The sequence below is a fragment of the Naegleria gruberi genome, assembly GCF_000004985.1.
Source record: "Naegleria gruberi genomic scaffold NAEGRscaffold_1, whole genome shotgun sequence".
In the NCBI taxonomy this organism is placed as follows: domain Eukaryota; phylum Heterolobosea; class Eutetramitea; order Acrasida; family Naegleriidae; genus Naegleria; species Naegleria gruberi.
The window spans coordinates 574,351-595,287 of record NW_003163326.1 but is presented as its reverse complement, the minus strand read 5'-3'; the positions used below and the strand labels follow the sequence as shown (position 1 = coordinate 595,287).

At 33.2% G+C, this 20,937-nt stretch overlaps 6 protein-coding genes across 6 annotated transcripts; 4 read left to right on the top strand and 2 right to left on the bottom strand.

Moving 5' to 3' along the window:
* Positions 1-378: 378 nt before the first annotated feature.
* Positions 379-7,317, bottom strand: NAEGRDRAFT_37179 (U5 snRNP-specific spliceosomal protein). Its single transcript, XM_002683086.1, has one exon. The coding sequence runs from the start codon at positions 7,177-7,179 to the stop codon at positions 1,006-1,008; it is 6,174 nt and encodes a 2,057-aa protein (XP_002683132.1). The 5' UTR covers positions 7,180-7,317; the 3' UTR covers positions 379-1,005.
* Positions 7,318-7,506: 189 nt separating this feature from the next.
* NAEGRDRAFT_77742 (nuclear transport receptor exportin 4 protein) lies at positions 7,507-11,357 on the top strand (the record flags this gene model as incomplete). Its single annotated transcript, XM_002683416.1, has 5 exons — positions 7,507-7,584; positions 7,632-7,725; positions 7,790-8,831; positions 8,872-10,896; positions 10,939-11,357. The coding sequence occupies 5 exons, from the start codon at positions 7,507-7,509 to the stop codon at positions 11,342-11,344; spliced, it is 3,645 nt and encodes a 1,214-aa protein (XP_002683462.1). The 3' UTR covers positions 11,345-11,357.
* A 57-nt stretch (positions 11,358-11,414) lies between these two features.
* NAEGRDRAFT_61307 (C-4 sterol methyl oxidase) lies at positions 11,415-12,413 on the bottom strand (the record flags this gene model as incomplete). Its single annotated transcript, XM_002683085.1, has 2 exons — positions 11,415-12,065; positions 12,108-12,413. The coding sequence occupies 2 exons, from the start codon at positions 12,411-12,413 to the stop codon at positions 11,415-11,417; spliced, it is 957 nt and encodes a 318-aa protein (XP_002683131.1).
* Positions 12,414-12,972: 559 nt separating this feature from the next.
* On the top strand, positions 12,973-14,430 carry NAEGRDRAFT_56474 (transcription initiation factor TFIID component TAF4; the record flags this gene model as incomplete). The annotated part of the gene is made up of 2 exons (XM_002683415.1): positions 12,973-13,401; positions 13,454-14,430. The coding sequence occupies 2 exons, from the start codon at positions 12,973-12,975 to the stop codon at positions 14,390-14,392; spliced, it is 1,368 nt and encodes a 455-aa protein (XP_002683461.1). The 3' UTR covers positions 14,393-14,430.
* Positions 14,431-15,164: 734 nt separating this feature from the next.
* Positions 15,165-18,153, top strand: NAEGRDRAFT_34667 (uncharacterized protein; the record flags this gene model as incomplete). Its single annotated transcript, XM_002683414.1, has 4 exons — positions 15,165-15,635; positions 15,711-16,649; positions 16,740-17,009; positions 17,139-18,153. The coding sequence occupies 4 exons, from the start codon at positions 15,165-15,167 to the stop codon at positions 18,117-18,119; spliced, it is 2,661 nt and encodes an 886-aa protein (XP_002683460.1). The 3' UTR covers positions 18,120-18,153.
* A 51-nt stretch (positions 18,154-18,204) lies between these two features.
* On the top strand, positions 18,205-20,065 carry NAEGRDRAFT_77740 (HMG-box domain-containing protein). Its single transcript, XM_002683413.1, has 2 exons — positions 18,205-18,212; positions 18,324-20,065. The coding sequence occupies exon 2, from the start codon at positions 18,481-18,483 to the stop codon at positions 20,044-20,046; it is 1,566 nt and encodes a 521-aa protein (XP_002683459.1). The 5' UTR covers positions 18,205-18,212; positions 18,324-18,480; the 3' UTR covers positions 20,047-20,065.
* Positions 20,066-20,937: the final 872 nt, after the last annotated feature.

The following is a 20,937-nucleotide window of genomic DNA, read 5'->3' as shown; positions in this document are numbered from 1 at the left end:
GATAGAGAAAGGAGAGATGTTGAAGAATTGAAATCTGTGCTTATTAAGGAAAAAGAAACCTTCTATCAACAGCATGAACATTTAGCCCAAAGGTTGATCCAAGTACAATCCGATAGTGAGCAAGTCACTCTCAAGTACCAAGAAGTGATGAAAGAAAAAGCAGAAACAGAGAAAATGAGAGATGAAGCAGAAGCCCTCAATAGAAATTATCTTGCAGAAAAAAAGAATCTTAAATCTCTTGAAAAACAACTTCAAGATCAAAGGAAGATGTTAGAATTGGAACGATTAGAAATAACAAAATCAAGAAAACAAATAGGATCAGAGAAGGCAGAGATATCTGCTATTTCAGAACGAATAAGAAAAGCAGAGATGACTCTTAATGAACAATTAAAGTTTATGGATTTGACCTCAGTCGGAGAGAAAGAGCAAGATGTTGATCAAATAACACCCCCAAGAAGGTCAACCTCAAGAACAAACCTGAGAAAAGAGAATATTGAAATGCAAGAAGATTTCTCAATCTATGATGACATAGACACGAAGAGCGTTCCTAGCTCAACCACAGAACAAAGGTTCTACACGCCAAAGGCAGAAAAAACAAGAGAAGAAGAAAATAGACCTTCAACTACAAATCCATATTCAGTAGGTTGGGTGTCCTCATTGTGGGATCCAACTGACTCTCTCAGGTCTGATTGGAAACTAAAAGAGCAGCAAAAGTTTCTTGATCATATAACTCTCCAAAAACGAGTGTTTTCTGGTGAGCAAAGTACAAGAATGGATAACCATGAAAACACTGCTGACCTTAATCCTACTTATATTACTTCTAATTCTCCTCCAATGCCTTATCTTCATCAAAGTTCCAGTTTAAACTCCCAGTTTACTTCTCTCCAACAAATCGACAATACTGCCACTACAATCTCCAAACAAGCCTCGTCACCTTCTTCCTCAACAGCACAATCGCCCGACATGTAAATAAACATCAATCGATGAATTTAAATGATCCTTTAATTAATTTTCATCTGCCATTTCATCATCATCCTCACCTTCCAAGACAGTAAATGAAATTGGGTATTCCTGATCACAACCAGTATACGAATCACACATGAAATAAAGTTTGAATTCATATTTTCCAGGTTTAGATGGTGCTAAAAATTTAACCATAGTCTCACTCGATTGTTTAATTGGCAATCGCTTGATCGACTTGATTTCATTGTTAAAATGATCACCAATAACAATCCACCATTCTTCAAGCTTATCTTCTGGGAAATATGGTGCATAAATTGGCTCATCTCCAACATCATCAGCATCAAATCTAATAGCCAAGGTAATTGTAGAGTTAGTTGTAATGTCCTCATTTGCTGTAACAATTTCATGAGCAAGCTCAATATTCGGATACCTATTGAGTGCTTTAGCGACATCTATCATTTGCTGTTCACCAAATCCAAGTAATTGATTTCTTTCATCATCTTCCATGTTAATCAAGTCAAAAATAGTAATTATTCCACCTTGTTCACATCTAGAACAAATTTCTTTAGTAAAATGAGGTAATTGCATTAAAAATGGATCCTTATCCCATAATGCTTGTGTGATCATTTGAGACATTTCCATGGCTGCAAGGGCTGGTGTTAAAAAACCTTCATTACCGATAACGTCAACCATAGCTCTTAAAAGTTTTACAGACTGAAGAAGAATTTGTTTCTTATCCATTTCCATAGCTGGTGTGAGCCTTGTTCTTGAAAAATGGGATTGAAGTATCAAATTTACCTTTGTAGACACTTGGGTATAGTTTGGCTTTTCAACCTTTAGCGGAGCGTGTGTGAAAAGCTTTCTGAGTATGTGATTCTCCTTTTGTCTAATTGGTAATTGCTCAAATTCAGTGGAATAACCCAGAACTTCTAATAAACCTCTCAACTTGGTCTTACTATTGATTGTGGTGCTGTAAATTTCTATTGTGGAATGTTTTACGTAATAGTGAGCAGCAATTGTACCCAAGTTCATAGCTGTTATCTCATCATCTTCAACAAGTATACAGTTACATTTTTGCAACTCTTCCAATGAAGATTCCACCAACTCGGACAAATAGTCTGATAAATGTATCTTGGTTGTTCCACTTAAATTGTAATAATTAGGATTTTTACGAATTCTTCTATAGAGAAAGGTCCAAGTCAAATAGTCAACAGCACCTTGCTTATTTTCAATAATTTTAGAAGAAATTTCAGCATTTAGAGGATCATAGAGGAAGTGATCCAAATGGGATTCTACTGGGAATGGTTCATATAGGAATTTTAACAGATAGTCTTTTCTTGAGGCTGCACAGAAAATGTAACAAGTCGAGTCCTTATCAACTGCAATTCTACCAGACCTACTCATCATTTGTACCATATCTATAATAGAGTAATCGGTATATCTATGTTCTTTGCCATTATAGTATTCGGTTCCCATAATGATTACAAGTTTTGATTTTTGCTCCATTCCCCAACACATTTGATGTGTTACTACCAACACCTTGATAACACCTGTAGAATACAATTCCTCAACAATTTGCTTGTCATTTTTGGTTAAAGTTTCATGATAGAAAGCAATACCAAACGTTAGTACTTCTTTCAATGCAGAGCTGTCAACTGAACCAATAGCATGATTAATTGCTGAACTATCACCAACAAATATTTTGGAATTAATGTCATTACTCAAGTGATCAATTAGATCAGATGAGATAAAAGATGCCTGTTTTGGAGAAGATGTAAATATAATTGTTTGTTCTCCTCCTGATTTTTGCTTAATTACCTTATACGCAGGTTTACTCATAGCTACCTGTCTGGCATTGTAAGAGCTTTGAGTAAATCCTTGAATATTGATTTCCAATGGTATGGATCTATATCTTGGATGGAAATTAAAGCAACATTCCTTCTTGGTACCAATCCAGTCTGCAACATCCTTTGCATTTAAAATTGAAGCACTTAGTCCTACAATTCTAATATTGGTTTCTAATTGAGAAGACATATACCTAATCCTAGAAATAACAACTTCAATAATAGGACCAACTTCTCCACCAATCATATGAAGCTCATCAGCCACAACCAATTTTACATTGGATAAGGATTTTCTTGCCTTCCACTTTCTTGAAAACATATCAAATTGTTCGGGAGTGGAAATAATAATATCACCTTGCTCGAATAAAATCATATCTTTGGCTAAATTTCCTGTTAAATTTACAACTCTTTTGCCAATTTGTTCAAAAAGAGAAATCCATTTCTTTTCTCTCTTATTGGCAACAGATGGGATAGCAGCAATGTACACACACTTTGAATTTTCATGGTCATTAAACATTTTCATTATTGCAAGAACTCCACACAAGGACTTTCCGCTTCCACCAGGTGCAGCAATTAAAACACTATCCTCGCTGTGATAAACCGATCTAAAAACTTGTGTTTGAATAGGATTAAATTTGTATACTCCCATATTTGATAAAAGTTGTTCATATTTACCATTCTTGAGAGCAGATATTTCAAGAGGAGGTAAATCTAATAACTCTGTTGTTTGAGGAGCTTTTTGTGGTAAGATTAAATGTCTAAAAGATATTGGAAGTGTTTGCTCAGAGTGCAGCCATCTATCTGAAATTACTTTGATAAAATAGTGAGGAGGAAGCGGTTCATAAATTGGAACGGTGAAACTGACAAAATGATTCTCTTCAGCATATTTTTGCTTTAAAACAAATGATTCATGGTGTAAAATGACTTCTCCATCTACATCCTCTACAAATATCCAAAAAGTTTGTGCTGCACCATGAATACTCTTGTTATATTGGAAATCAGGAGAAATGGTCAACTCTATTCTTAAAGTACTTGGAGTAATTGGTTGGACACTTGCTGTAAGATCAAGACGAGGGAATTGATGGATATACTTGTATAAATCTTTTCCACGTTGATTATGGTGAACTAGTCTGCCAAGTTCTGCAGGAGTATAGTCATAAAGACGTTCCCAAAGAGTGTTCTTTCCCTCTAGTTGTTTAAGAATGGTTTGTTCAATCTTTGGGAATTGTCTAAGTGGTGTTTGTGTGTACCACATCTTGTGTTCTATCATTTTAGCTAGATTAAGAACCTTTGATGCCAATTGAGCCCATCCTCTATGCATAATAATTTCAAATAAAGCTCTAGCAATACGAGCAGCACTCTGAGTAATATAGGTCATATCAGCAATTAATGCAAACCCATTCAAACGTAACCTAGAAATGTAGGCTTGTAGTAACACATTCACCTTTGCGGATGGATCATCAGCAGATTCCTTAATAGGAATAGGTACACTGTGAATAAGTTTTGATAATTCTAATTTTTCTTCTTGACGGACTGTCATTTGAGAAAATTCATCAGAAAGGGAAAATAGTCTGAATAATTCAATATCGCTTAAGTTTGGTTTCAAATTATTATTAAAAGTTGCAATTGACTTGTGAGTAACATAGTAATGACTTGCAACTCTTCCCAAATCTGTTGGTTGGAAATCTCCTGATCTTTTATCGAACTTGATAAGTCCGTTCTTTTCTAAAATTAATGCAGCAGAATATACTAAATCTCTTCTCCAATGATAGAGATTCTTATCATGTTCCACATCTTCTTTAGTAATACCATAAAGAAGCGGATTTCTCAACATTCTAACATAAAGATAGGTATAACCAAGCCAGTTGATAGCCTCATCAATGTTTTGAACTGTTCCAAGAACAACCTCAGCGTTAAGATTATCTGGTAGCGATTTGATAAACTGACTTTCAATAGGTAATTGTTGATTAAGCAAAGCAAGATAATACTGTAAATGAGATTGGGTTGTTACAATTAAACCTTCACCCCTACTATCTCTTGGAAATCTTCCCGCACGACCTATCATTTGCATGACATCCAGAGCACTCAGTTCTGTCCAATCACCTTTTTCAGGACTGTATACTTGAGTTCCTTTAATAATAACTCGTCTGGCTGGAAGATTAACACCCCAAGCTAAAGTGGCCGTACTGACCAGAACTTGTAAACGTTCATCATCAAATAAATCTTCAACAAGAGTACGATCATTTCTTGTCATACCTGCGTGATGGATGCCAACCCCAAAAGAAAGCAATTCCTTTAACTCTGCTCCATTAGCATCTTTCTGAGATGCCTCTTTAAGTATTTCTGAAGTAGCTGAACCTTGTTTCACAAATTTACCAATTGTATCATTTTCTATTGCCATATCACGCAATGCCTTTGCTGTTTTGTATGTATCCTTTCTGGAATGTACAAACACAATAATTTGGTGTTTCCCTGCTATTTCAACAACCTTATTATACACAATCTCGTTCATTAACTTGTGTCTTTTAAATGGCTTCTTTTCATTTACACCAATATAATATTGATCCAAAGGACATGGTCTAAAACTACTATCAAAATAAAATAAATTATCTGGTTTCACACGTAAAAATGTTGCCACATCCTTATAATTAGGAAGGGTAGCACTCAATCCTACTAGTCTAATGTTTTGTCTTGTTGATTCTTGTTGTCTAATTGTACGAGCAACAATAGACTCTAGTACAGGACCTCTTTCATCATGAAGAAGATGAATTTCATCAATAATAATTAACTTGACTTTTTCAACATATGTCCTGTCTCCAGATTTTCTAGTAACAATATCCCATTTTTCTGGCGTTGTGACTATAATTTGAGTCTCATCAATTTGCTGTTTTGTCATATTTCTGTCACCTGTTAATTCCTGTACAACAATATTATATGGTTTTAATCTCTCGCTTAAGTTACCGACCACTTCTTGTACTAAGGCTTTCATAGGAGCAATATATATCATCTTGAAATCCAAATCTATCAAGTTGTCAAAACTTTCATCCATATGTAAGCCAATTTCATGAAGCATTGTCAAAACAGCAACATTAGTCTTACCAGCACCAGTTGGAGCACAAATTAACAAATTTTCAGGGGAATAAAATGCCGATTTGAAAATAATGCTCTGTACAGCATTGAGCTTAACCATATTTGGGAATGCTTTGTGAGACCATTCTGGTAATGACTTGATTTCAATTAAATTATCTACTCGCGGTTTATCTTGAGAAGAGTATGGAATGGTAATTTGTTCATAACCTTTGAATTGGGCTGTAGAAGCAGTACTTGGTAAAGTAAAATCTCTATTACTCATTAAATGACTACCCTCTTCAAAAGTTAAATTTTCCAAATTTATAACTCTCTCTCCCTTCCATTGATAATTTTCTCTCTCTACCCTAGAAGTACCAGTATTTCCTGATGAAATTTTGGTACCTTTCAACTTTTCTAAAATTTTTACCAAACTATCATTAGTCATCATTTCTTGTTCAATCTTTTCCTTTTCTTCTTTCGTTGCTGCTTGGTGTAATCTTGTGCAATAAATAATTTTTAATCTATTTCTCATCAATTTTTGTACCATATCAATTTTATCATAGTCTAAAATCTGAACCAATTGATTTTCAATGTCGTGCTCATCTTCAGAGCTTGATAATATATCTAAAATCCCATTAGATAATTTTTTGCATTCAATAGAATCAGAATAATACTTAGATAACTCTTTTTGGAGCCAAAGAGAATCAATAGTGGTAATATCCAAATCTTCTTCTTCTTCATCTTCCATTTTTGAAGATTCCACTATTGTAGGTTGTTCAGAGTCAGAAATATCAGACTCAGAGTCAGACGAAACAACATATCCAACAGTTTGATTGTTCAATCCCTCTGTTTCATCATCCTCTTCTTCATCAGATGAAACTAAAGCTATTCCTTCATCAATTCCTTGATAATTATCTCCTACAACATCACTAACTACGAAATCAGTGGTACGCTTGCATAATTGATAAAGTTTTGCAAACTCATCACTTGGTATTGATGATAATATTTGTGAAACTTCCTCTTGCTTTTGGTGATCAGATTGATTTTCATCATGCATTATTGTTAATATTTCATCTACAGCTCCTCTTAATGTATCATGGTCAACATCACCTAAATAATGTTGTACCTTGTCCAAGATTGATTCATAAACTGTCCTAGTTTCGTCTGTTTTTGGATTATAATGCTCTTGAGAAGTATTAATGTCCAGAATAGATTGTTTTTTTTTAAATGATAATTTTTGCTCCTGTTTTTTCTTCTTTTTAGCAGAGGCAGGAGGTTTTGAGTGTATAACACGATCACCCATTCTGTGTAAATCCTTACCGGACAACGTTTCTGGTTCACCTGATGGTTCTTGATTTTGTGATCTTTTCTTTCTCTTTGTTGTTAGTACAACATTGGAGTTGGATCTATAGTCATAACCATGAAACTTGGTAACCTCATCATCGTCTTTGCCCATTTTTTTTTATTGAAGGTGAATTTAAAATATTATTTTATATTGTTTGTTGGTTTTGTTTAGCAACAATTCTGTTAACCAAGAACTCTCCCGTAATGAATTCTTACAAATTGATCTTGTTTAAACATTATGAGGTGAGTTATATAATGTTGCTATTTGGAATGCAACTTTTAAAAAATGGAACCACAAAAACCTCTTCAACCCTTCGATGATTTGGGTCAAAAGCTAGAGGAAGCTTGTTCAAACTTGAATATCGTAAGTGTTGAGAGAAGAAAATAGTTATTCATCAATTTTTATTTCAGGTTGCTGATAATAGGAAACGAAAGGAGTATGAAGCTTTTATTCAACATTGTCAAAACCAACCACAACCATACGATTTTTGTAGACATATTCTTGGTACGTTTTTATTCCGTAATCATCATTATAATTTTAAATATATTTGTTATTAATAATTTCATAGAGGGACCACAATATAGTGTAGTAACAAAGTTTTTTGCTTCAAATATCATCAAGAAATCTATTGTTCAAGAATGGAATGTTTTGGATGTTAGTATGAAACTAAACTTGAGTCAATATTTATTTGAATTTATTGCCTCTGTTGTTTTGGGAGGAAATGTTCCATCTTCTATCAGTTCTGGTGCTGGTTCAATTCAACCTCCTTCTATTTTACAACAAATAATTAATCAATTATTACAAGGTTACTCAATTATTCAAAAAAGATCTTGGATTGATGAAAATAATGGAGGAAAACAATTTAGAGAAATGACATTTACTCATATTCAACAACTTCTTAGCCAAGATTCACCACAGGTACAACAAATGTCCCAAAATTTAGCTCTTCAATTATTACTGAATTTAATTACTGAATTTTCTCTTGGAGGATCATCATCTGAAATTGGAATGAATTGGGAATTTCATGAAAAATCTCGAGTAATGTTCCAACAAGATTTTTTATCCAATTGTTTTGTATTGGGTTGCGACATTTTAAAAAGAACTCTCTCCATCCAGGATGAATCAATATTTTGTGGAGTTGTTACAAATGAAATTTCAGAACTGTTAAAAATGTCAGTCAATGCTCTTCAACTGATACGTGAGGTTCTTTGTTGGGATTTTTCTCCATTTAATGAAATGAGTTCATTGAAGACTATTATTTCTACTAAAATTTACAAAAATAAGTATGCTAGCAGTGGAGGTGGTTCTGGTTCTGCGTTCCTAGAACAAGGCAAAATCTCTCCATCATCCAAGGAATGGAAGGAAAGATTTTCTAATACTGATATCTTAACACTTTTAATTCAATTCCATCAAAAATTTCGCCAAGGCCTTGTTATTACATCTTCTAATCAAAATGCTTTGGACGCTGAACTTTTTATTAGAATTACACATCAAGTACGACTTTGTTTAACTCAGTGGTGCAATATTTCAATCGACTGTTTTACAGATAGAAATTCTAAATTGAATTTTTTTATTGGACTTTTGTCAAGTATTTTTTCATTAATGAATAGGTTTGTAAAACTTAATATTGATATATTTAATCATATTTAGTGCTCTTTCTAATGTTACATCATTGGAATTTTCATTAATTTGTGGACAGGAAATTTATGATTGTTCTCAGTGTATTTATCGATTATTTACTAATTTTAAATTTTCAACATTCATAGAAATTTACTATCATTTAAACCAAGCACAATTTATGGAAATAATTCAACATCTTACAAAAGCTACCATAAGAACAATTGAAATATCATCCAAATTTAATGATCAATTTATTTTGGATAGTTTGACCACTCTTCTTGAATGTTGGAGCTTGATTTGTGAATCCCTAACATCAGCTCGTCATTCACCATCAGGTTTATACTTAGATATGAAGGGATCAGATTTAGTTAGACAATGTTGCTTTGAAATTTACAAGAGTTATGTTGATCTCAAAGTTCCAGAGCAGAGACCACCATCCGATATTGAAGATGATGAATATGAAAATGAAGAGTCAGTTGTTGATGAACAATTGAATGCTATTGGTGTTCTAGGTAGACAACTAGCAGAACCATCTCTACAACTTTTATACCACAAATTTTCTACCAGATTTTCCCTCTTACAAAACCTATTTGGCCAAAATTCACAAAACAGACAATTGGATGGTTTGTGGGAAGATTTTGAATGGATTATAGAAATTGGAGGTTATACAGTTGCTGATCATGTAGAAGGTGAAGCACCTACACTCCCATTAGAGATCGTAGATTTAACAGATGGATCTTCAGATAATGTTTTCTTTAACTTTATTAACTCTATAATTAAGTTTTCTCAATTTGAACTTCTTTGCCTTTCCAAGAGTCCACAAATGCTTAGTCCTAGAATTGCAAAAATTTTAATGTGGTTCTTTTGGAGATGGGCACAATCATATTTGATGCCTGAAATATCTCACCATACTGAGAGTATTAGCAAATCAATTATACATATGTACGGGGAGCAATCAGAAAACGGTGTGAAAATTGTGGATTATCTGCTACAAAAAATTTCTCATAACCTTGTACACTGGTCAAGTGAGCACGAAACATGTCTAGAATCAATTAGATTATTCATGACAATGTCAAGAAAAAAATCTATCCAAAAATGTCTTATCAGAACTAATACTTTCGTAGAAATGGTAAAGAATGATTATAATACCTATCATACCCTACAGAAAGCTTCAAACTCAATCAAAGGCAAACTAACTCAATGTATTACATCCTGTTGTGCATCTTTTATCAAAAAGATACAAGACAAGAAAGATTTTGAAGAGTTACATCAAGTTCTAAAAGTAATTTTAACACCTCTCAGAGATCAGTTCAATTCAATACTTTCCAGAAGTGATTTTACAGAAGTATATCAACAACCTCAAATCATGGAACAATTGGATTATTGTTTTGAGAAATTTTTAGGAATAGCCAAAGGTTCAACAAATTCAGATGTTGCTGAAATTATGCTTTCATTTTTTGAATCAGAAAAAATCCTTATTAATCTTATCAAACTTTTAAATCAATACCACCTTCACGAGCAATTTGTCACTCTAATTCTAAGAGTTTTCAAAAATTGTGTCAAGTCATTCATTCCACATATAACAAAAAATCAATGCAAATCTCTTTTCCACACTTGTCTCATAATGATTCAATCCTTTGTACAACAGAATGCTAAAAAATCCGTTAATGCAAATTCAAAGAGAAGAAACGCCCTTGATGACCTTTCTGAAGAAGAACAGTATAAGGACTTATTAATTCTTTTGAAAACCTTAACATTTATGATATCGAAAGACTTTTTAGACTTTTCTGATTTTGATAGTGTAGGAGTATTTTCTGCTGAGGTTCATGTCAAAAATGATGAAAATACCCAAAATACCATTGTGAATTATGTTTTCCAAGGAATTCATTTAATGTTGCCTCTTATAACTATTGAGCTGTTGGATTTCACCCCTCTTCGCAAACAATATTTTAAACTTATTGGTTTCATGATGGAAATGTATCCTGAGAAGGTTGCTTTATTACCAAATCAATTATTCAATCATTTCATTAACTCTCTCGTTTTTGGTATTAGGCAGTAAGTAATTTAAATTTTCCAATTTGTGACACATAATTCTAGTTTCGAGCTTGATATTGCACAAGACAGTTTTGATGCCATTCATTCATTAAGTTCGCATAGGGCTAAATATCCTTTATCTTTTAACCAACAAGATCAATCGTTTGTAGGAATGTTAATAAGGGAAAGTGTGAACATGTTGCTGTATGAAGTTTTCGATATTGAACTTTTGCACAACATTAGTGATACTCTCTACGGCCTCATTTTGTGGGATCAAAATAGTTTCAGAATTGCTGTTGAAGGAGTTTTAATGAATGAACCAAATCACTCTCAAGATATTGCAAAAGGTTTCCAATTGTTATTGGAAGGAATTACAGAATATGACCTTAGAGCAAAAAATTTGCGCACTTTCTTTGAAAATTTGGAAAAAATTGTTTCCAAATTGAGATGTTTTACAAGAAGAAAATAAATTATTTTCAATTATTGAATTTATTGACTTATTGGTATACACCAAACAATTTTAGATTACATTTTTGAGCTTAGTTGTCCTTCTTCTCGTCAGAAGTGTCTTTTTCTCTTTTTGATTGTTGTTTCTTCTTCCATTCAAAATAACCATTATCAGTTCCACACAAAACATCCCACCAAACAAAGTTCGAACTGTAAGCGCCATTATAAGTTCTGTGATGGAAATCATGCAAATCAGCACCTCCAAAGAATGGGAGGATATTATTTGGAGAGAATGGGAAATCATAACCAGAGTGAGTTTCACAAGCAGCAAGCTGTCTAACGTTGACCCAAATGAAAAGAGTTAAAATGTGTGGTCTGAGAATGATTGGTCCCAAGAATGTAGCAATACCTTGAATTACAATTTCAACTGGATGGGCATAACTGGTGGAAAGTGAGCTTGGAGCATCAAATTCGTGATGTCTTCTGTGAATAACCTTATAAGCCCAAGGAGTATGCATCCAACGATGCAACCAATAGTGACCAAAATCTTCAAAGAATAAACACACAGCAATTTGCCATACCAAAGTTTTCCAGTTTGGAACATCAAAAACTTCCAAACTAAAGTAATCCACTTGACTCAAAATATAGAATGCAGCAGTATACATTGGTAGGATAATAACAAAGTAAGTGTAAAGTAAATAAAGAGTGGCCCAAAAAATTTTAGATCCACTATTATACTTTTTCTAAAATAATTGTCAGTTCCAACTCCGATAAATAATACTTACAGGTTGAATCTTGTATTTCCTCAAGAATGAAAAGTCACATTGTTCAATGAACCACATGAATCCACAAACAAAAACATAGTTTAAAAGTAAAACTGTGAAAGGGAGTATAATTGTTACCATATTTAAAGAATAATTTTGTAACATGAATGACCAAAAATTAACAAGTCCAGCATCAAAACCATTCAAATCAGACAATTTATCAGCAGGATACACTGTTGAAATATTCTTTTGCACTGGTATATAACAATCAAAAAAAACTCCCATATCCTTTATGGCATTATGGGTAATAACAGCAAGTTGGGCCATTATATTATATATCCGATTAACTATGATAATGATTTTATGTTGAACAAACAATATCAAAGATGACCTTGTTTACGAGTGTGAATATTTTTTTTGTTTGATGGAGGCCGTTCGGTTTCAACCCGAAGTCGATATTAAGCCTTTTTTGTCTAAATTCGCATACCGAGAGAAGTGGAAACTGTTATCAAGATTGGAGTAAAATGCAATAGTGTAAAAATTTGTGATAATTGATCTACATTCTTAAAAACAATTTGTGCAAAGAATGAGTTTACAAATATCAGCAATATTTTGAATATTGAGCTAACGTTTGAGATTATGTTTTTAAGGGATAATATAGCCCTTGTGGACAGATTCATCATCCTCTCAAACTTCCTTCAACATTCAAAAAGCCATTCTAGAGGTCTTTAGACACTGGAATAAATTTTCTAAAAATCAAAATCTAAGTTTGATGAAGGTTTGGCACAAAATTTCTTGTTTGCAACAATTCATTTACTTGATTAATAGTTAAAAACAACATTATTTCTCAAAGTGTACACTTGATTAATTTTTATTAATAAAAAAAATGTCAACACAACTTAATCAAACAGTCATTCTCAAGTTGGAGCAAAAAGTACAGCAATTGAACCTGCTTCTTCTCCCGGAAGGAAGACTTTTACTTCAAAAAGCAAAGGATGAATTTATTACAGGACTCATAGATGTAAGAGCTCTAACGGAGAGAATAAAGGATATCAAAGACAGATTTACTTCTATTACTCCGTTACAACCTTCTCAACCTATACAAATACCAACATCATCTACATTAATACAACAACAACAAACTAGAGTACTACCAAATCCTTCACAAACTTCTCAACCTATACAAATACCGTCACAAACACCAACCCCTTTTACTGAAGAGGAACAAATAATGTTTAAAAGCATGAAAACAATGACCGCAGAAGATAGAAAGAATTTTGTTGCAAATAATCCACAAGCAAGAGAGTTACTTAAGGTAAGTTTAATTAAAGAATTTAATACCAATTCATTCAATACTTTGCATACAGAAACTTCAATCAATTAAAAATTCTAAAGCTGACGGTGGTAGTATGGGAGTCACACAACCTCCACAATCATCAATCCCTCCTCCATTACAACCACAATCAACACCATCACAAGTTATTCCAACACAACCTCCATCAAAAAAGAAAAAAGTAGAGGATCAACAACAACCAGAAACTCCTGTTCATCCTTTTGCCAATGATGATGAAGTGCACTCATATTATTCTAGTAGATTTCAACCAGAGGTTTCTTTTCTCAATTCTACCAATTTACGAAATAAGATTAATCGTATTCTTAAAACTCAACAATTGAAGCCTACCGTGAGTGATGCTCTAGTTGAATTTATTTCATTGGCAGTTCAGGATAGAATGAGATCAATAGTTGAGGAATTAGTATTAAACTCAAAAACAAGAATGGATACCCCAATTAATGCCAGTGATAATACCTCCTTTATTGAGATTACTTCAAATAGTAATTATTCTTTGGTAAATAGAGAATTGAAAATCAAACAAAAAATTTTACAAGAGGATGAACAAAGAAGAGAGGAAGAGGAACGCTCCAAAGAAGCCCAACGAAAAAAACAATCTGGATCATCAGAAGGAAAGAGAAAGAGAAATCAAAGTTCAAAAGAGGATGAAGAACAAAAAATGTCTGATATGAATGTTGCTATTGACGTTGCACTTGGAAAGAAATCCTCAATCGCAAATTTGAGTCAATCAAATAAGACATCTTCGACCCTTAAAAAAACTCCTTCTGCAAGCAATGTAACCAACTCTACAAAACAAAACAACGGGCAAGAGTTTGATGATGACTCGTCACAACTTGGAAAACGACCATCATCAATTGTAATAACACCTCAAGATGTAATTTTATATTTGGAGACTGAACCACTTTTAAGAAAGTCCAGATTATTGCATTCTCTATATCTTAAATTAAAGGAATAGTTGTTAATTATTGTAAATAAATTCAATGTTGAATATCCACCTTTTGTTTTTAAACTAATTTATTCTAAGCGAAGGTTGTCGATTTTTAAATTTGAACTAAAAATTTTTGAATTGAAAAAAATAGCCATAGTCGCCCGTTACTATTTTAAATGATTACAGATAATAGTGGTGATAGCAACCATAACATCCCGACAGTTAGTGAACATGTTGGTTTAGAAGAAGAGGAATCTGTTATTGCCAAACGTTCAAGAGCCTTCTTCCGTGTTTCTTACCACGAACAAGCAGGTGGTAGAAGTGCAACAAACGATACTGAAGAGGAAGCTAGTTTAACAGGTATGTATTATCTATTGAATCTAGTCATTATAATTTATCTGATTAAATTTTAGATAATGAATCTCTAGTAAAGGAAAAGTCTGCTCTCATACAAACTATTCATGATTCAATTATTGGAGATGATGAAGTTTTTAAATCACCTTTTGGTTATAGAAAAATAACCTATTGTGATTACACTGCCTCAGGTAGATCTCTCAACTTTTTAGAAGATTTTATGAAGAAACAAGTAATGACCATGTATGCCAATACACACACAACAAGTTCAATTACTGGTCTTCAAAGTACTCTTTTTAGACATGAATCACGTTATATTATTAGAAATGCATTGAATTGTGGTAAAAAGGATGTTTTAATATTTAGTGGAAGTGGTTCAACAAGTGCTGTTAACAAATTAGTACATCTTTTGGGTTTAGAAAGAGGTGGTGAAACTAGTATGAAAATGGAAAGAAGAAAATGGGAAAGAGAATTTACCATTTCTTCTCAACAACAAAGCAAAAAGAAATTATCATCTAATTTACAAAATTTGCAATCAAATAATGGATTTTATGACAATTATTATAGTATTGAATCAAGTGAAGAAATTGATGAGGTACAACCTGTAGTTTTTGTTGGTCCAGCTGAACACCATTCAAATATTCTTCCTTGGAGAGAATCCTGCTGTCACATTGTTCCAATCAAACTCTATTTACCATCAAATGATTCTAGCCCAACTAGAAATGAAGTTGCTGATCTTGAGGATTTGGAAAACAAGTTAAAATATTATAATAACGGAAAGAGAATGCTTATTGGTGTTTTCTCTGCAGCATCAAATGTGACTGGTGTTCTTGAACCAAATGTTAACAAGATCTCAATTTTAATTCACAAATATGGTGGATATGTAGTTTGGGATTATGCTTGTGCAGCTCCTTATGTTAAAATAGATATGAATCCAAGAGGTGTTTCTACAGAGAATTTAGATCACACTTTTGGTAAGGTTGCAGAGGAGATTCCTCTCGAGGAAAGAGCTCTCTGTTATAAGGATGCTCTTGTGTTTAGTCCTCACAAATTCATTGGAGGTCCAGGTACACCAGGAGTACTTGTTGCTAAAAAACATCTCTTTAAAAATAAGATTCCTGAAAACCCAGGCGGTGGAACTGTATTCTTTGTTACTGACAGAGACCATCATTATGTTAAAAAGTCTTATGAAAGAGAAGAAGGTGGTACTCCTGAAATTTTAGGATCAGTCAGATGTGGTCTTATTTTCCAACTTCGTCAGGCTGTTGGCACTCAATTGATTTCACAAATTGAGACTAATTTCACTGAACGTGCTTTTGAATCCTTCAAGTCAACAAGAAATTTGGTAATTCTTGGCCACAATGAGAACACTCCTCGTTTACCAATATTCAGCTTCCTAGTAAGACACCATAACTCCTTCCTTCCATCTACATTTGTTTCAATTTTATTGAATGATTTGTTTGGCATCCAAACTAGATCTGGTTGTGCATGTGCTGGTCCATTTTCTCATTTCCTCTTTGGTCTCAAATATAACGATGCTAAGAGTTTGGAAAATGTACTTTTATCAGATGATGATTATGAGTTTTTGAGACCTGGTTTTGTTCGTTTGAACTTTAATTATTTTATGGATGAAGATACATTCCAATATATTGTTAAATCCGTAAAATTTGTTGCTGAAAATGGCTACAAGTTTTTGCCATATTATTACTTTTATCCAGAATCAGGCGAATGGATTCATAATAATAACAGAAAATTTCCAACAAGAAGATGGTTACAAAATATTTCTTACAAAAATGGTAAACTTGAATATAGACAAGAAATTGGATATAAGATTAGTTCACCAAAGAAAGAATATGATACATATCTGAAACAAGCTGAAGAGTCTGCTGAACAAGCTGTAAAGGAATTCTCAAATCCAAAGTATAGAATTGTAGATCAAGATTTACTTCTTCTCAACAAACCAAACACAAACCTGCTGAAAGAAAATAGTATTATTAATAAGGAAAATCTCCCAACAAAGGATGAACAAATTGATCATGCTGAAAAATGGAGATGGTTTGTTTTTCCAAAGCAAATTGTTGAAGAATTACAAGGTGGTGATATTACAAAAATTTACAAACAATCAATTCTTAATCCATGGACTGGTTTTAATGTTTCTAATCTTGTCTCAAATGAAAGTAATAATACCAAATTGACAAGCTCTTTGATACAATCAACACTTAATTCTGAAATCATACCTGTTGAAAATGTTGAAAATGATTCACAACCACCTATTGTTGAACCTATTTCTGTAACTCCTTTGGTTGAATCTTCTATCCTAGACATGCCATGCATTGAAGAGGATTTAATTGAAGGTGACTGGAAACAACAAGAGGCTTCCAAGAAATATATTCCAAAGAGACCAAAATTGGATGGAAAGGTTTTCGATAAGATTACGGGAGATGTTGATGATGAAAAGAAACGAAGAGAAATTTTGAAAAATCACTACAAGATGTGGCCAAGAGTTGATGCCAAGTCAATTATGGCACCTGTCAAGAAAGCCATTCGTGAGTTTGATATGATTAAAGAAGGTGATAGATTATTACTTGGTTTGTCTGGTGGTAAAGATTCTCTAACATTACTCCATGTTTTACATGCATTGCAATATAGCAACTTGGGTATCAATTTTGAATTTGGTGCTTGTACAGTTGATCCTCAAACTGCAAGCTATGACCCTTCCCCATTAATTAACTATTGTAAACAATTAGGAGTTCCATATTTCTATGAATCCCAATCTGTTATTGAAGGCGCAAAAGAATGTGATGCTTCTTCAATTTGTGCTTGGTGCGCCAGAATGAAAAGAGGTATTTTGTACAATACTGCCAGAAGAGAAGGTTATAATGTACTTGTACTTGGTCAACATCTTGATGATTTAGCTGAAAGTTTTATCATGTCTATTTTCCACAACGGATTTATGAGAACTATGAAGGCTCACTATACTATTGATGTTGGAGATTTACGTGTTATTCGTCCACTTATCTATGTGAGAGAGACAGAAACCAAAAAGTTCGCATGGGAAAGTGGTTTGCCTGTCATTAATGAAAATTGCCCAGCCTGTTTTGAAATACCAAAAGAAAGAGCTCGTGTCAAGACACTCTTAGCTAATCAAGAATTAATTTATCCTCAATTATTTAACAGTCTTCAAACAGCAATGAAACCACTCATGTCTAAAGATATTAATGTTGATGGTCACAAGAAGTTTAAGAGCTCCAAACCAGTGTCTGAAACTTTAAAGGAATACAAAAAAGGCTTCAAGCAAAGTGAGGAAGGTATGGTTTGTAGAAGAAAGACTATGGAAGAAGATGATGAATTCAATGATGATGACGATATTGGCTCAGTAATTCCTAACAACCAGCAATAAATTACTTCAAACTAATAAACCCGTTTAAGCCAAACTCCGATTGTCGACACTTTCAAAAATACGAACGCAAAAAAACAAACCAACCACCATAAGGTTAGTTTTCCTAAACATAACAAACCACTAACAAAAATTAAAATTCACACTTTTGTTGAATAATCATCATGTAATAATAATATTAAATTATTAATTGAATATTATTTCCAGTAATCCTCTAGTAAATCAAGGATCCGAAGCTTGTCGCAGGCACCAAGTTTAAAAAACAGCTGAACCAACCATATTTTCTAAACTAACCATCTTGTTAGTCGCCAATAATAATATTTACATCACCCATACCACCAACTTGCAAAGAACTCTTGATACAATGGAATTCTTGTCTTCAAACAATATAGGATTCATGCAACAAAGAGGATCTTTTCCTTTGAGAAACAATCTTGTGACAAATATCTCTGCTGCTATTGATGAACATTTGAAGCTATTGGGTAGTGGTTGTCCAATCACGAACCAATCCCAAACAGGTTATTTGAATATTAATCAAGTTTTAACTCAATACCTCACTCAATCAAGCAATCCTGTTTTCAATTCAATGTTGGACCATTCAAACTATAATTTAAATAATACTTATCCAACTCATCTTCAACTAGTGCCACAACAACATATTCATACGGATATCAACACAACCCAATCTTCTTCCATCATTTACCACAGTATTGAGGATTGCATTATTGATGAAAACAATTTATTCAGTAACATCAACGTGCTCAATGCAGATGAAACTAAGCAAACCAAGATACTTGTCATGCCAACTGTTTTATATGGAAAGTATTTGCAACCTGTACTCGATAGGATCAAAGAAAGTTTGATTCAAAATGAACACGGGTTAACTTGCACTGATATTTCACTGGCTAATGAACCAACTATGTCATTAGGTGTTTCTGATCAAAAGGAAGACATGATTCGTACTGTGGACTCTGACATGTCTGAGAGTGAAGAGGAAGATGATGATAAAAGAATTAATCAACTCGATAAATCATCAGCCATTGAAAGTTCTATAATACCTAAAAACTCCAATAACAACTATAGCAAAATAAGTAACAAGAAAGGTATTAAGAAAAAGAGAAAGTATATCAAATCTGGACTTTTTAGAAAAGACAGAAATGGGCATTTTCTATTTTCATCTGCTGATAGGTCAAGGCTAGCTAGCTTAATTGATACAACACATGGATCAATCAATCCAGGAAGCGAAGTATTAGAATCATCAGATTCTAACAATACTCATTCAACTGTATCAAGTTCTCCTGTCAACCCAAGTAATGTAAGTGCTGAAGTTGTTGAAGAGGATCGTTTAGGGTTTGAACTTTATTGTAGAGAAACAGTTCCACTACATAGAGATGCTGCATCGAATTCATTGTTACTTAGAGAGCAATGGAAAGCTTTAATGCAAGATGAGCGTGATCGCTATTTGAAGCGATCCGTTGTTATGGGTGTCGCTCAACTGGGAGACCTTTCGAATAGTGAGCTATTTCTTCAATTAGATGATGAATTCTCGGAAATAATTAAGGATAACAATGGAAAGTACTCTCGAGTCAAAAGACCACTTAACGCATATAACATTTTTTGCAAAGTTCACTTTCCAGAATTCCAAGAACAATATCCTGATTTAACTATTAACCAAATTTCTAAATTTATAGGTGAGAAGTGGAAATCCCTTTCCAATGATGAAAAACAACCTTACATTGAAAAGTCAAAAAATTCAACTCCAGTCCTTAAGAAGCCACTCAATGCATATAATATTTTCTGCAAAATTCACTTTCTCGAATTTCAACAACAACATCCTAATCTTACAATCAACCAGATTTCAAAAAAAGTTGCAGAAGCTTGGAAGAGTCTAAGTGAAGAAGAGAAAAACTCTTACAAATCTCGAAAATAAATAATATTTCCCAATTTCTATAGAATTAAAGGTAATGAATGGATTTGATGTACAAGACAATAAGACTGAAAAACTTGATGTTCATCCAATTCAAAAGCAGAGCTTTACTAAAACGGCTGTCATCCAGATTTTGAGTTAAAAGATTAGTAGTCTTCAGTTTAAGGTAGAAATAGTTTCAATATTGATTTGAACTTAGCAATCATTTTTCTTGGTGAATATCTGAATTAATAAATGTTGATAACAAGAGATGTTGTTTCCTAGCCCTATTCAATACTTCCACACCATGCATGACTCAGATGGCAAGATATACGCTATGTTCTCTTCCCTATGTTAATGTTATCTCTTTCAAAAATTGTCTTGCCTCAGGACATATTATTCACAACGAAAAAAAAAGCGTTTATTTCTCCTTTTAAACTATTTACAAAAATAGTTTATCAAATATTGTAAAAAAATAATGGGTCAACGATTATCGAAAAAACGAAAGCAAACATTGGATTCTTCAGAGATGAATGAAGACACAAGAGGTTTAATATTAAACCTTTCATATGAAGCCTCTCAAATCATTGATCAAGAAACTTATCGAAAAAGACTCTCTCGAAGCGTTTCTTCACTGCAGAGAAGAGAAAAAACAAATATTTTAACGTTATCAGATAACTACATCCGAGCCAAAGAACAGGTAAAAGAGTTTCAAATTAGAAACCTAGAAGATGATGGTATTGGTGTGACACACAGCTTCTTCTCTTCATTATTTTCAAAGAGACAAACAACAAATTTTGGTGGTGGAGGATATTTGTATTTTTAATGTGACAATAAACTACTGGCTACCCAACGATAGAAGTGTTTTGGGAGCTTTGTTATTAAATCTTGGCTTGTTATTGGAGAGGATGACAA